Below are 15,617 nucleotides of genomic sequence, written 5' to 3' on the forward strand. Positions count from 1 at the left end.
AACCGGGACTAAAGGGTATCACACCCTTTAGTCCCGGTTCGTGGCACCAACCGGGACTAAAAGGTCCAGACGAACCGGGACAAATGGCCCACGTGGCCCGGCCGGCCCCCTGGGCTCACGAACCGGGACTAATGCCCCCATTAGTCCCGGTTCTGGATTGAACCGGGACTAATGGGCTAAACCGGCCTGGACCAAAGCCCTCTTTTCTACTAGTGTAGGCGTGCCTTTTTAAACTATGTTCAAGCCTAATATTGTTTCATGCTGTCAGGTGGTAAAAGTTGAGCATTGTGAACGTGTGCAAATAGTTGCGGCTTCTAAAAGAATTTGTATTGCCAATTGTCGAGAATGTATCTTCTACTTGGGAGTAAATCACCAACCACTTATCGTGGGGGACAACCATAAATTACAAGTGAGTATATGTTTATCCAATTATTTTTTTCATCTGCTGAAGTGTACACTACCGCATATCCTTGTTATAAAAGACAAAAAAACTGTATGAACCGTGGGATTCAATTATTATTTTCATCTGATGAAGTGTACACTACCGCATATCCTTGTTATAAAAGACAAAAAACTGTATGAACAGTGGGATCAAATTTTGGAAGCATTTAGATATATACGAGGCACAATATGTCATGTTTTCCCCATCCCTGCACATTTGGAGATCAAAGAGGCATCCTTTGGAGCACTCGTGAAGTTTTAAAGTCAATCCTACCAAATGTAGAAGACTAGCATTTATCCTGCTAAACTATAACAGCAAAAGTTGATAATGGGCCTGTATTATTTGATATTTACTGCACATTTCAACAACAATTTTCTTACCTCTTGTTTTAACAGGTTGCTCCATTTAATACTTGTTATCCACAACTTGGGGAGCATTTGGCACAAGTTGGTGTGGACCCTAACGTCAACAAGTGGGATCAACCTTTTGTGCTGGGAGTTGTTGATCCACACGATTCATTATCTCATCCTGCAGGGGTTTCTGATGTCCAAGCCGAGTCTGCCACTTGTCTAGATCCTGATCTATTCACAGACTTCATGGTATGGAAATATGTTATTTACCTAGATTATTGCAGCTTAAATAAAGATACACTAATGAATTCCATGAAAATCTTTGGTTGTTCTGCGGAGCAGATCTCAGTTCTCAATCTATTGGTGTATGTCAACTTGTTGTATCTGATGCGTCCACATTAACCTTATTATTTCCTTGTCCGTGGCAGTTGTAGTACTCCCTCCGTCCCAAAATTCTTGTCTTAGATTTGTCTAGATACGGATGTATCTGATACATCCGTATCTAGACAAATCTAAGACAAGAATTTTGGGACGGAGGCAGTAATAACTGAGACGTCATTTTGACATATTTCTCAGTTGTAAGTAGTTGTCACTTGGCAACAGTGAATAACCTGATGCTGAAACTTGATATATTATTGAAGATTCACAATGTTATTTTTTCCATGGTTTCTGACCAGCCAAATATTATTTTTATTGGTTGTGCTGTAGTAATGTAGAATTCATCATGCAATACATTTTACACTGTTAATCTTCTCTGTAATTTTTTTTGACTGATTGGCTAATATCTTTCTGCAGATTCCTAGTTGGTTTGAGGCAGAAGGTCCTACCAAATACAATCCATTTACGTTACCTGAAGTTTACTGGGCATCACAGAGGAAAAAGGTACATCAATCCAAATTCATTTTGCATCATTTACTCGTTAGTCATTACAAACTAGGACAGTTATCTTGGACATACTTGCACACAATTGTGGGATTCGATTAAAGCAGGCACATACTGTTTATTAGATTACAGTATTTATATAGTGGAACGTGGTGCTTGAGTATGTCTGGAGCAGGAAGGATCCGAAGTTGTTGTAGGAATTAGTCTAGATTACCCTGAACTTTTGGGGCTCGGTCACTTAACCCCCTGAACTAAATAACCAGATATTTAGAAGCTCCACAATTGGAGGAAGATTATGTGGATTGGTTCTGCCATTAAAAATACCACAACCAGCCCTTCCACTTGTCAGCTCTCTCCTAACAACTGGCCACAGCTGGAAAATTATTCACTCCAATTCTCTCAACTCTCCCCAACTCACCGCTCTTGCTAGTGGCCAGAGGCAGAAGTCCCCAATTGAACCCTTAACTCTTAGAAAAGTTCGCTTTTCAACTCTAAACTCTAAAATCGTTTTGGATTGCACAATTAACATTTTCATTTGAAAATATCTATTTAGTAAAGTTTACGTCACCTGCACCACTTTACGCTATAAGTGAACCAGGCTAGGGGGTTATTTTCTCTGGTTTGGAGCTGTAGGGGCTAGAATACCCTGTTTTTCAGATTATGGGGTTAAGGCTGTAGCATTGATATTAAGGGAGTAACTTGGACTTATTTCTTGAATGTAAATATGTAATATTAATTTAGTAAGGGTATATATATGTCAAAACCGTTGCAGTTTCCTCAACCACCATTGTTATTTGAATTATTGCTGATTCAGATAAGCACAATGAGCTGAAAGCTTGAAACGAATACGTATTTCCTGGTAGGGTTATTAGGTGCTGGCTTGGACTTGGTGAGTCCAATGTTGTTGGGAACAGTGTGATTAGTTCACTCTCTTGTTATTGTCTGCTGCTCATTATGTAATGACATACTGATATGTTAATGAGTGTACTTCACATATTCTGATATCTTATATATTTCTAAAATTTGGCTTCCTTGCTGCACTTCTTCAGAATGCTTCCCTGGAAGACATTCAAAAGAATATACGAGAGCTGGAGCTTGATGATAACCGGAAAAAAGAATTGGCATGTGCCCTTCATGCTCAATTCAAGGACTGGCTATATGGTAATTTATTCCTTTATTGATATTACTGTTATGATAGATTAATGCGCATATTTGGTTTCTTTCGTACTTGTCTCCTACCATCTTTTGACTCGACGCCCTCTCTTTTCCTTGAGTCCATGATACTGTAATTGGCTATCTCATGGCAATCCGTGTTTTTTCGTGCAATATCCGTTCTAGTTAGTTAGTGGTCATTGAAAAATGATCTTACATTGTGCATTATGGTGGTTAATTATGACTTCAAGCAACGATCTGGCACTGCCTTTTCTGGAGTTATTACCATTGATTTCTACTCCCTCCGTTTTTATTTACTTCGCATATTAGCTTTGTCTCGGGTCAAACATTCTAAATTTTGACCAAGTTCATACAAAAAACAATTAACATCCACGATACCAAGTCAATACCATTAGAATCATCATTCAATATATTTTCATACCATATATATTTTTTGTTGTGAAAGTTTAGATTGTTATCGATAAATTTGGTCAAACTTTATAAAGTTTGACTTAGGTCAAAGCTAATATGCGGAGTAAATAAAAATGGAGGGAGTACATATGTGTTTGGAACTGCACATATGTGTTTGGAACTTTTTAGAGAACAACTGATGCTCTACTGCTAAAATAAAACAAATTAAAAAAATGGTTCTAAATCCCTGTTTAGGATTCAGGATTAGTGAAGTTCGTAATTTGGGAGACTTGGACAGGACTAATGCACTTTTGATGCTTGCCATGGTTATTCCTGGTTGCTTTGTTCTTCATTCCTGAAGTGATATTTACAATATTTAATACAGTGATGAGAATGTGCTTCTTGGTTCTTTCTTTGATTTGAGTCATAAATTGGTAAACTTAACCAAATGAATTTGTATTTGTTACCGAAATAGCAAAATCAACTATATGACTACCTGGTCCTTATATCTTCAGTTTCCACCATCAGACTTCTCTTCACTGCAAAAATCGTTTCCTTTGCTCTTGAAATGAACTGTTGGGAGTTAACAATTAGGTGTTTTAAATCTTGTGTCCAGCTTCAGGAAATATCCGCCAGCTTTACTGTTTGCAAGGCGAATAAGCATATATGATCTTCATCCGTAAGTGCTTAGGCACACCTGTGAAGATTGTGCATACTTTGCCCGGTCCCCTTCCATAGTCCAGTCCTGTCCATCCGACCGCATCATCCACGCTGACTTCTCGTCGACTGAGCTGATTCAACCACGTAGTGTTTGTCAATGTAAAAGAAATAATGTACTGCCCATTTTGTCTATTAATTTTGATCGGCTTCCCCTTGTGTTGGTTGTGGTTGGTGCAAGGATCCAAATGGGGGTTTGGTAGTTTCATATTTATATCCTTTGTAACATATACGACCATGAAAGTGGTTACTCGATTCTTTAGTGGAAATAAACATTTTTTTGCTCATCAGTTTGGCCCATTTCTGTTTATACTGTAAATGCACTCTTCAAGATTGGTGTATTGAGTAAGCGGTATGCAAACGTGTTCGCTTTGTATGTTTTGCACTATGTTTGCCCTGGAGATTTGCCTAAGACTTCTAAAATTGTTAGTCACACCAGGCTACATGTTCACGAGTTATATGCTAATTTATAGAGCGCTATCAAATGCACCCTCTGTTCCATGTAGGACGATTTGGCAGTTCAAAATCACGTCTTTTTTTTTCGAAACGGAGGCATAAGATTTGCCTCATCTATTAAATAAGGAGAGAATAGAGTTTAGAGAATTACAACACACCCACACTTTCGGCATGACAATTACTCGCCCAGAAAAAAATTCCCTAATTTCTTTGCGCCCGCGGCCATCCAAAGCTTGGCCTCGTTGACGATGGCGGTGAGTAGGACGGTCGGTGGTGCACTTTTGTGGCGGAACACACGAGCATTTCTTTCATTCCAGATGGTCCAAGAGACGAGCATGGTGAGGGAGGCCATAGCTTGCCGGTTAGGGTTGCGGTTGTCGGTTCTCTTGTCCCACCGCTGGTAGACGGAGTCGTCCATGAGCCAATCGGAAGTATCCATGTGCGCAAGACCTAGTTTCTCAATAAGAGACTTCCATAGCCGAATCGTGTAGCGGCACTTGAAGAAAATGTGGGCTCCTGATTCTTGCTCCCTATTGCAGAGCTTGCAAAGGCCACAATTTGGCCAACCTCGACGCTCCAAGCGATCGGCGGTCCAAATCCTATCTTGCAACGCCAACCAAGCAAAAAACTTAACCTTTGGAGGTGCCCATGCCTTCCAAACCATGCGATCCAAGGGGGAAGAGTCATGCCTAGGAATTGAGCCTTGTATGCGGTGGCCGCCGTGTAGATCCCATCGTTCGTATGCTTCCAAACGATGAGGTCTTCGGTTTGCTCATGAAGGTGGACGTCATTAAGGAGCATCCAAAGAGTGAAGAACTCCCTAATGTGGGCGATGGAGACATCCGTGTCCGTGTTCAGATTGATCTTGAAGATCCAAGCGTTCCCCATGAGGGCCTCACGGACCTTCCAATTCTTCCTTCTCGAGGCCGCAAACAAGAGTGGCGCGATATCCTTGGGTTTGCGACCAAGAAGCCACGGGGAGCCCCAAAAAGGTGTTTTGGCGACATCCCCTACAGTGATAGTCGTAGAGGCATAGAAAAACTCGAGGTCCTCCTCCGTGCACGGATTTCCAAGGCCAACCCATAATCTTCGGGGCTCCGTCCATTCATACCATAGCCATCGGAGCCGCAAAGCACGTGCAAACTTGTCGGTGTCGAGCACCCCTAGGCCACCATATTCTTTTGGTCTACAAACCACCTTCCAGTTGACCTTGCATTTGGCTCCCGTTGTCTTGTCTGAGCCGGACCAAAGGAAAGCTCTCTCAATTTTGTTAAGGCTATGGAGAGAGCTCTGAGGCACGATGAGGGGCGTGATGGAGAATACTGCTTGGGAGGTAATGACCGACCTAACAAGTGTCGTACGACCGATCGTAGTGATGTTTTGGCCCTCCCAAGTGACCAATTTGCCGGCCGCTTTGTCCTCAAGGTATTGGAAATCCACCTCTTCAGTTGCCAAACAGATAGTGGTAGTCCTAGGTATTTGACCGGAAAAGAGGCACGTGCCGCCGGCATGCTCTGAAGAATTTGCTCAAGGTCAAGGTGATTGCAGCGAATAGGCACAACCGAGCTTTTTTGGAAGTTGGAACAAAGGCCTGTGACATCCCCAAAGCCTCTGAGGATAGAGGCAATATTGTCGATGTCCCGCTTGATGGGGGCCACAAAGACCGCCGCATCATCCGCATAGAGGGAGGTGCGCACCATGGCACCCCGACCACGGATCTTATGTAGGAGCCCTTTTCGCGTCGTCAAGTCTAGGATCTTATGCAAGGGGTCAATTGCCAAGACGAAGAGGAGTGGAGAGATGGGGTCCCCCTGCCTGAATCCGCGGCCATGCTTGATAGGAGGGCCGGGTAGCCCGTTTAGCATTATCCGAGATGAAGAAGAGGATAGAAGCGCAGCAATCCAAGCTCGAAATTTTGGAGGGAAGCCCAACCGTTGGAGCAGCTCAAGAATGTATCCCCACTTGACTGAGTCGAAAGCCTTTTTTATATCAAGCTTGAAAAGGAGTGCGGGGTTCTTGCATTTGTGTAGACGCCGGGCAAAGTTCCGAACATACATGAAGTTGTCGTGGATACTTCTCCTTTTAATGAAAGCACTCTGGGCGTTGGACACGAGGTCATCCATGTGGGGCGCAAGGCGTAGCGATAGAACCTTGGCAATGATTTTAGCGATGGCATGTATGAGGCTAATGGGCCTATAATCAGAGATGCCTTCCGCGCCGTCCTTCTTAGGCAGCAGAACAACATTGGCAGAGTTTAGCCATTGCAGGTTGGAGGTGTGTAAGCAATCGAAGCGTTGAATGACCCCCATGATCGTATGCTTGATGATTCCCCAACACTTCTTGAAGAAGATCCCCGTGAAACCATCAGGTCCCGGCGCCTTGTTACTAGGCATTTCTTTTATAGCCTCCCAAACCTCCTCCTCGGTGATGTCGGCGTCGAGGTCTTGCAAGGCATGGGCCTCAATGCCCAGTTCCTCCGAATTGAAATCCTTATTGCTCGTACTTCCCCGGCCCATGACCTCGGAGAAGTGATCATGGATGATCTTCTCTTTTTCCTTGTGGTCGGTCACCCAACCATGAGCATGCTTTAGCTGGTGAATATGGTTTTTTCTCCTATGGGCATTGATGCGACGGTGGAAGAATTTGGTGTTGGCATCACCCTCCCTCAGATTTGCTAGTCTAGCACATTGGCTCTTCCTAGCCCGCTCAAGGACCGCCAAACTAACCACTCTTCGCTTAAGTCTAGCACGCAGATCCCTCTCCTCAGGTGAGAGGGCTCGTTCCTCTTGCGCCAAGTCACCAAGAGGGCCGCATGGAGTTGGATCTTGGCCTTGGAGAAAAACTTCTTGCTCCATTCAGTGAGCCGGGTCGCGGTTTTCTTAAGCCTGTGATGAAGAATTTGGAAAGGCTCTGTGTGGTTTACACGCTCATTCCACGCCTTTAGGACGACGTCGTAGAATCCAGGCAAAGATACCCAAATTTTTTCAAATTTGAAGGACCGTGGACGTCTAGGTCCCTTGTCATCGGCAAGCAGGAGATGGCAATGGTCGGAGAGGAAAGATGAAAGGGCATGCAACACATGCGTGTTGAAAGTTGTGTCCCACTCGGCGTTGCAAAAGAAAGAGTCAAGCTTGCAAAGGGTGGGGTTTTCCCGCTCATTGCTCCAAGTAAAGCGTCTATTTTGGAGATGAATTTCTTTGAGCTCACAAGATTGAAGGGTTGCACGGAAACGGTTTATCCTGCTCCGGTTTACATTTCTCTTGTTCTTGTCTCGTGCTCGGTATATTTGATTAAAATCCCCAAGGGCCAACCAAGCAACACCCGGCAAAGGCTTGTGGGCGACAATCTCGGTAAAGAAAGAATCTTTACTGGCGTGGTCAGTGGGACCGTAGACAGATGTTATCTTGAAGCATACATCTGACGCCCGAATGCGAACCTTGCCGGAGAGGCAAAAGGCCGACGAAGAAATGTCGGAGACCTCGACAACGTTGTCATCCCATAGTAATAAGATCCCACCCCTAGTTCCCGTCGCCGGTCGCTGCGCAAAACTTTTCAGCCGGTTGCCACCAAGGAAGGCAGCCACATATTTGTCCACGCTATCTAGCTTCGTCTCTTGTAAACACACGATTTGGCACGAGGAGTCTGCAATCGTAGCACTGACGGTTGCCCTCCGGGTTGGGCAGTTTAGACCCCGTACGTTCCAACTCAGGGTGTTTATAGGTTGTGGAGTCATGGAGCACACGAACATACACCTTGACCAGTCCAGGAGGGAGGACAACAACGAACAGACATCAGACTAACAACAGTACTGAACTGGGCTACAAACCCCATTGGGGCACATGAGTACTGGACGTAGCTTAACACATGGACGTAGCCTAACACATGGCCGAGCCATGCGGCATTAGACTTACACATAGATGGAACTAAGGCAGCCAACAGGCTGACACACATTACAGTGCAGGGGAGAGCTAACATAATCAACTAAAACAGCCCTGAACGACGAACCGGACGAGCAAGTCGCCGCCTACTGTGCTTCCAGGCTCGGCTGAGCCGCACTAGCATCCTGGGACATCTCCAAAGCTCCCTCACCACCGTGATCAATCAGAGCATCCTCGACATCGTTGACAGCCTTGTCGTCAAGGTGAAAAAAATCCCTCATGGCCATAATCAGCTCAGGAGCAAGTTGCTCTTTGAACTTGGCAGTGAAATCAGCAAGTGTAGCCTCTGTTACGTCTTCATCATCTCTGACTATCCCAAAGGACCGGCAAACTAGCTTTTCCGCCGCCTTGGCTGCTGGGAGCACCATATGGGTGCGCTTGATTTTCTGCAGGGAGAGCCCCCCCTTGTTGGAGATCTTGACGCCGGCAATGGTCTTTCGGCGAGCCGTAGGAGGCCTGGGAGGGGGGGGGGACTCGGGCGGAGCAAGGATGCCCATCTGGCGCTCCTCAAAAATAGGCGCCAGAACATCTTCAGGGCAAGCTAAGGCATGGCTTCGCACGGGGGAGGGCGTGCGCTGCAGAGGGCCGTCGCAGCACAGGGGCGGTGTAGGCGATGTCTGGAAACCCGGCGGCCTGGAGGGCGACCGCAGGGGCAGCACGAGAGACGCGGGCGCACAAAGCTCCAGCAAGGCTTGGCTGGGCGCGTGGCTCTCCAGGGGGGAAGTCGAGGGCACAACGCGCTTGGATATCAGGCATGGTGGCAGGACGGTTGTCGGAGACAGCGGAGGGGACACCGGGGGGGTCCGCTCCTCTTGAGAGCGGCGCCTGGAGGAGCGTGGAGAGGTCTGGCGCGTCGGACTGCGCCCCCGAGCGTCAACGCCGGCAGGGTCGTTGACGACCGCCAGCTCCAGGGCACGAACAGGCTCGGCACTGCCAGAGCCAGAGCCCCTAAGCACCAAGCCAGGGCACACAGGGGGGGGGGGGCGGCCACAACAGCCTGGCTGTTGTCAGCGCGTCGACGGCCGCCGGAGCGGTCTCGTGTGCGGTCCTGGCCTCCCGCCGGGTGCCAATCCCGGGCGCTTCGGGAGAGAGAGCGCCGCACCCTGGCTCCCCAGCTCTCCCGTGCACGCTCACCACCACGGCCACGCCTGCCGTCACGGTCATCCTCATCATCCCGCCTATCATCGCGGCGCTCCGTGCGCCCCTGAGCAGGCCGACGCTCTCTTGGAGTGTAGGTGCCATCGACCATCTTCCTGTACCAGGTAAACTCGTTGACTTCCGGGGCTGCGGGTTGTCGTCGTCGTCTGCAGCCTTGGAGTGGTCCTCATGTAGGTCGAGGTGGATGATGACGCGGTGACGGAGGCCACGACGCCCGCGACGGCGATGACCACGAGCCGGCAGGGTCAGCCATTTGACCTTGGGAATGGCATTGGGGTTGGAGGTCCATGCCCAGAGCGCCATGTCCCTCGTGTCCTCCTTGCGGAGCGATCGCGGCTCGATGTAGTCGAGGGGCAGCCGCGGCCGATGAGAAAGGTGGCGATGTAGTGGTTCCAGCCGTGCAGTGGAACACCTTCTAGACAGAGGCGGACGTGGTGGAGCTGGTCTTCGTTGTCAGCATGGGCCTCAAGTCGCCATTCACGCACATAGATGCGATGACCAGAGCCGCGGAGATCACCACGAGACACCGCGTCAGCGCAGTGGTGCTGATGCAAGAAGCGCACGAAGAACTGCTCGGGGTAGTGCTTGACGACCTCAACGTCGGCCGGCCTTGCACCCAGGGCCGTTGCGAGCTCGGCGGCCACCTGATGGCAGGGGACGTCCTGCCTGGCACCCTCCAGCCAGGCCACTGCACAGTTGGAGGAGAGGATGGCCGCCTCCGCTTGCATCTCGGGCGTTGCCGGGACCACGACGAAGTCCTCCTCCGGCCTCAGCGCAGCGTCGCCCATACGCAGCATCACGGCAGGAGCAGCACCGGAACGAGGCATAGGGCGCTGAAGAGAGGTCTCCCAGCCACGGCCTAGGCGCGGGGGTGCTTGGAGGGCAGCAGGAGCCGCAGCAGGACGAGGAAGAGGCGGTGGAGGGACGGCGAGGTTGTCGAGTTCACTCAGAGGCTTCCACTTATTGTGGCAGCCGCGCGACTTGTGCCCATTTTGTAGGCAGCGGGAGCAGCGGATCGGGTCACGGCAAACCGCAGCTCGGTGCCCGCGGAAGAGGCACCGACAGCAGCCCCCCAGAAGCCAGCGAGGGATGGGCGCCGGCTTGAATGTTGCAGCGGCCAAAGCCGGGCGGCGCGGGCTTTTACGAGACACGACGAGGTGCCAGTCGCCGGTCACCTCCGTCTCGCGCCCCGCGTCCGGCATTGAAGACGCGCTAGGAGCAGGAAGGGACGAGGAAGCCAGCTGCTCAGCATCGCCATAGTTAATGCCAGCGCCTGCCTGCCCATGAATGCGCGGAGATGCAGCGCCCGTCCGCCCTTGAATGCGCGGAGATGTAGCGCCATGTCCCGACCCAGCCAGGGCCTGACCCAAGCGCGTCGCGACAGCCCGCGAGATGGGCATGAACTCCTCGGAGGCCAGGGCGACAGATCCGCCGTGCCCCGCTAGAGGTGGATCTGGATCCGGCGTAGCAGAGAGCAGAGGCCCTCCCTGCAGCGCAGAAAGGCCAGAGGCGCCACCAGGACCGCGAGCAGGGGGGGCGGGAGGGGCATGAACCAGGCGGCCGACGCGAGGTCGGGGCAGGGCGCGGCCGCCGCCGGGAGCGCAAGCGCAGGCGCGGGGCGGAGGAGCGTGGACGCGCTCATTTCTCTCGGTACTGTAAGATGCCGGTTTTAAAAAAAATCACGTCTTACATTTAGGAACAAAGTCATCCTTTATTAGACCAAAGTTGACATCAAGATAAGCTGGAGGAATAGAGGGTAGACTGAGCCCTGATTTCTAACAATATTCCAGCATGTCATGCTTGTCAATGTAAAATGAATAATTTAATGCCCATTTTTGCCTATTAATTTTGGCTTCACCTTTTGTTGGGTGGTGCAGTATGGTGGCTAATTATGACTTCAAGCAACTATCTGGCACTGTCTTTTATGGAGTTATCACTATTGATTTCGTATGTATGTCTTTGAAACAATTCATAATGTAGTCATCTTTATTTTTCCATTAATATTCAACTGACCCAAACCACTTTTTAAAAACACTGATGCTCTCACTGATAAAAAAATGGTTCAGGATCCCTGTTAGGATTCATGATTAGTCAAGCGCGTAATTTTACAGGACTAATATTTGATGCTTGCCATGGTTCTTGATTGCTTTGTTCGTCATTACTGAATTGATATTGATAATATTTAATACAGTGATGAGAATGTGGTTCGTTTTCAGTTTCCACTGCAAAAATTCTTTCATTTGCTCTTCAAATAGACTATTGGAGTTGACAATTAGAGATGTGTTAAATCTTGTGTCCAGCTTCAGGAAACATCCGTTAGCTTTACTGTTTACAAGGCGAATAAGCATATACGATCTTCATCCGTAAGTGCTTCGGCGCACCTGTGAAGATTGTGCATCCTTTGCCCGGTCCCCTTCCATAGCCCAGTCCCGTCCATCCGACCGCATTGTCCACGCTGACTTCTCTCGATCGACCGAGCTGATCTTTTTTTTTCGAGAGTACGCCAATGGCGTACCTTAGCTGTATAGAAGAGAGAAAAATATGTACAAGAGATTGTATGGTAGATTGTCACAAACCGACGATTCCACCCAACCACTCCCCTACCCTAGACGGACTACTCACAAAAACGTTGGACTCCTACCACTCCCGCTAACTTCCAGAGATGTATCTCCTGAAAGATTAGATTCACCGTCACGAACTCATCGCAAATAGTACCGGATTGAAACACCCCATTCCTTTGCTTCCATAACGTCCGGCAGATCAACATGACAAACGCATCGAAGCCCTTCTTGTCCGCGGAACTCACCTGCTTGCGCGCATTCATCCACCATTGTTGCAGCAAATCGTGATGCACAGGGCTCGGGTTGGTATCGATGCCAACTTTGGCAAAGCATTGATACCATACCTGTCGCGCGAAGGCACACTGAATCATGAGGTGATCTACATTGTCCTCCTCCTGGTCGCAGAGCACGTGGAGGCCGTGTCATGCAAACCATGCCTTAGTCTCCGGTCCAACGTCCAAATGCGGTTTTGGATAGCTAGCCACATGAAAATCTTATAGGCCAGGGGGGCTCCTTTTTTCCAAATGGCGGCTGCAGGTGCAAAACTGATACCACCGGAGCAGAGCATCCGATAAGTCGACGCCGCAGAATAGCTACCAGACTCATGCCATGCCCAGATCGCCTTGTCTCCACTGCCAGGAGAAATATCGACGTGCACAAGTGCGTCCCAAAGATGTATAAACTGCATCAGCTCCTCTGTCGATAGATTCTCCGGCAAGTCCTTGAGCCACGCATGCTGGTGTAGCCCCTCGCTGACTAGCCGTGAATTGACTGTCCTCGTCTTGACCTTAGCTACCAGGCCAGGGGCCATCTCAGCGATCGTGTAACCTTGCACCCATCTGTCCTTCCAAAATAGAATTCTCGTGCCGTCTCCGATCTCCCACTTCACCAGGCTATTGAATGTGTGCTGGACCTGTTTATCAGTTGTGAGATTCAATCCTTGCCATGGCCTGCTATCGTACAGCCTGCGTAGCCATTCCCATCTCAACCGAAGGGCAAGACCGTGTTTACTGAGGTCCAAAATGCCCAGACCACCCAGCTGTTTAGGGTGACACACTCTCCGCCAAGATACCACGCACTTCCCGCCACTGACGGCATCAGAACCAGCCCAAAAGAACGCACGGCAACCCTGATCCACTTTCTCGATCGCCCACTTCGGCGCCTCCGCCACAATTAGGTGATGCGTGGGACGCGCCCTCATCACTTGTTGCACAAGAATCAGCCTTCCCGGACGTGTAACGAGGCCTCTTTGCCATCCTGGCAAGATTTTGAGCACTCCATCCACCATGCATTGCCATTCAGAACGAGTCAATTGTTTGATCCCAAGCTGTAGACCCAGATATTTACACGGGAAGTGATCAATCGTCCACGGTAGCGCGCTTCTGACCACCTCCTCGTCCTGCTTCTCTCCCCGGATCAGAATTGCTGAAGACTTGGAAAAATTAACATGCAATCCCGAGGCGTTTCCAAAGATCGTGAGTACTTCCTTGACAAAAGAAATAATGTACTGCCCATTTTTGTCTATTAATTTTGATCGGCTTCCCCTTGTGTTGGTTGTGTTGGTGCAAAGGATTCAAATGGGGGTTTGGTAGTTTCATATTTTTATCCTTTGTAACATATAGGACCATGAAAGCGGTTACTCGATTCTTTAGTGGAAATAAACAGTTTTCTTGCTCATCAGTTTGGCTCATTTCTATTTATACTGTAAATGCACTCTTCAAGATTGGTGTATGGAGTAAGCTGTAGGCAGACGTGTTTGCTTTGTATGTTTTGCACTCTGGGGATTTGCCAAGACTCTAAAATTGTTAATCACAACAGGCTACGTGTTCACGAGTTATATGCTAATTTATAGATTATCAATACTTTTGACATCTAAGAAGCGCTATCAATACACCATCTGTTCCAAAATGTAAGATGTACTGCCAAAACATCTTACATTTAGGAACAGAGGGTGTACTTTATTAGACCAAAGTTGACATCAAGATCTTCATGAATTAAAATATCCATGTGTCATCCTCTCCAGTCAGAATGATGTCTCCGATTTGCATAGGTTGTACTATGTCCTATTTATATGGCCTTACTAGCGCTTAACAACCTTCATCGTTATTTGTAATGCGTGCATGGGTTGACCCACATAACAATAGCTTTCATGTGTGACGCTGCCGAAGTAGGAAAGTAGGCACACGACCAAAATCTCTTTTCATTAAGAGAGATGAGATTGATGGAAACGGCAAATTGATGAGATTAGCAAATGCCATGTGTATATAGATGCCAAAGTGGGAAAGGGAAACACCGGGAATTCACGACGCGTTTGGTTGGCGATTCTTTCGCTGTCTTCCAATTACACTGGCTCGTGATTACGTTACCGGTGTTTGTTTCGGTCGGGCCGGTTTCAGATCCCCTATAATCGGTATTTGTTTAGGTCGGGCCAGTTTCAGATCCCCTGTAATCGGAAACAGCTCTTCGCAAAACCAAAAACGACCCATACGGACTTATATGGGAAAACACTGCTCCTCCGGTTTCAGATCCCCTGATTATTTTTCACCATGAGCACGCTGCAACGGCCAGCAGCACCCTAGATCTTCCTTCGCGTCCATGGAAAACACGGCCGGTGATCTCCCTCTTGCTGTGACCAGCAGAGCGGCAGATCTTCCTTCACCTCCATGGCAACACGGCCGGCGATCTCCCTCTGCTGTGAGCAGCAGCTTCGCGATCTTGCGTCGCTGCGCCATAGGCAGCTGCGCAGGTTTTCTTTCGGTCATGAAGTGAAGCATGCAAGCTTTGCAAAAAGGCCGGGCCCTTGTTCATGCCTACAAAGTTTGCACACGGCTAACCACGCTTCTGTAACAACTCATCCTTGATCACCGAGTACCCTATCATCGTGTTACTCTAGAAAACAACAAGTTAAAAAAAAACTCAATGACATTCCAGGGGCGTGGTGGCCGCTAAGGACGGCGTCTCAAAAGTGACGGGAAGTCCAACCACCTCTTATATATGTTGAGAGTGATGGCCGATTGTTACAACACAGAATCGAACAAATCAATATACTAAATTTTCATCTATGTTTTATCCCACCATCGTTTTTTTCTCTTGTTGTTCGTTGTTCTTCGTGAGAGATGCGAATCCCGAGGCTCTAGGGCGAGCGGATCGACCTAGGCAACCCATAGCCACCGCACTCCCTGACGGGGTCCCTCCTGGGCGTGTGGGGTTGGGTCTGCAAAAGCACCCGCCAACTGTCTTGCGTATCGCGCTGTCGGTCGGGTCTCCTTCGACATGAGCTGCAGTGCATCACCCCCCGCATCGAGGGTACACGTGACGTGTTCGTGTGTCAACACTTCTACTACATGCTATAGCAATGATCACAGTGCTAAAAGCTAATCAAGTTGACAATGTTTACTACAAATTAACTTTTGCCTAGTAGCTGCAACATTTTTTCATGTCTAACTTTTCTAGTGAAGAAACTTTGACCAACACAATTACTATGATTAAATTGCAACACATTGAACAGTGTCAGTGCCTTCTTTATATTTTCACCACACATACATCATTA

General features: G+C 48.4%; 1 protein-coding gene and 1 pseudogene across 1 annotated transcript in view; one reads left to right on the forward strand and one right to left on the reverse strand.

The window, feature by feature from the left end:
- The window catches only part of LOC119337094 (TBCC domain-containing protein 1-like), a 10,049-nt gene extending 5,805 nt beyond the window's left edge, over positions 1–4,244 (forward strand). Inside the window, exons 5-9 of the mRNA XM_037609207.1 lie at positions 269–409; positions 838–1,041; positions 1,588–1,674; positions 2,724–2,835; positions 3,854–4,244. Of these exons, the coding sequence (XP_037465104.1) occupies positions 269–409; positions 838–1,041; positions 1,588–1,674; positions 2,724–2,835; positions 3,854–3,897 (588 nt within the window). The 3' untranslated portion in view covers positions 3,898–4,244. The remainder of the gene's footprint in view (positions 1–268; positions 410–837; positions 1,042–1,587; positions 1,675–2,723; positions 2,836–3,853) is intronic.
- Positions 4,245–9,290: 5,046 nt separating this feature from the next.
- Positions 9,291–10,981, reverse strand: LOC119336423 (annotated as a pseudogene).
- Positions 10,982–15,617: the final 4,636 nt, after the last annotated feature.

Source organism: Triticum dicoccoides, chromosome 7B (assembly GCF_002162155.2).
Source record: "Triticum dicoccoides isolate Atlit2015 ecotype Zavitan chromosome 7B, WEW_v2.0, whole genome shotgun sequence".
Taxonomy (NCBI): domain Eukaryota; kingdom Viridiplantae; phylum Streptophyta; class Magnoliopsida; order Poales; family Poaceae; genus Triticum; species Triticum dicoccoides.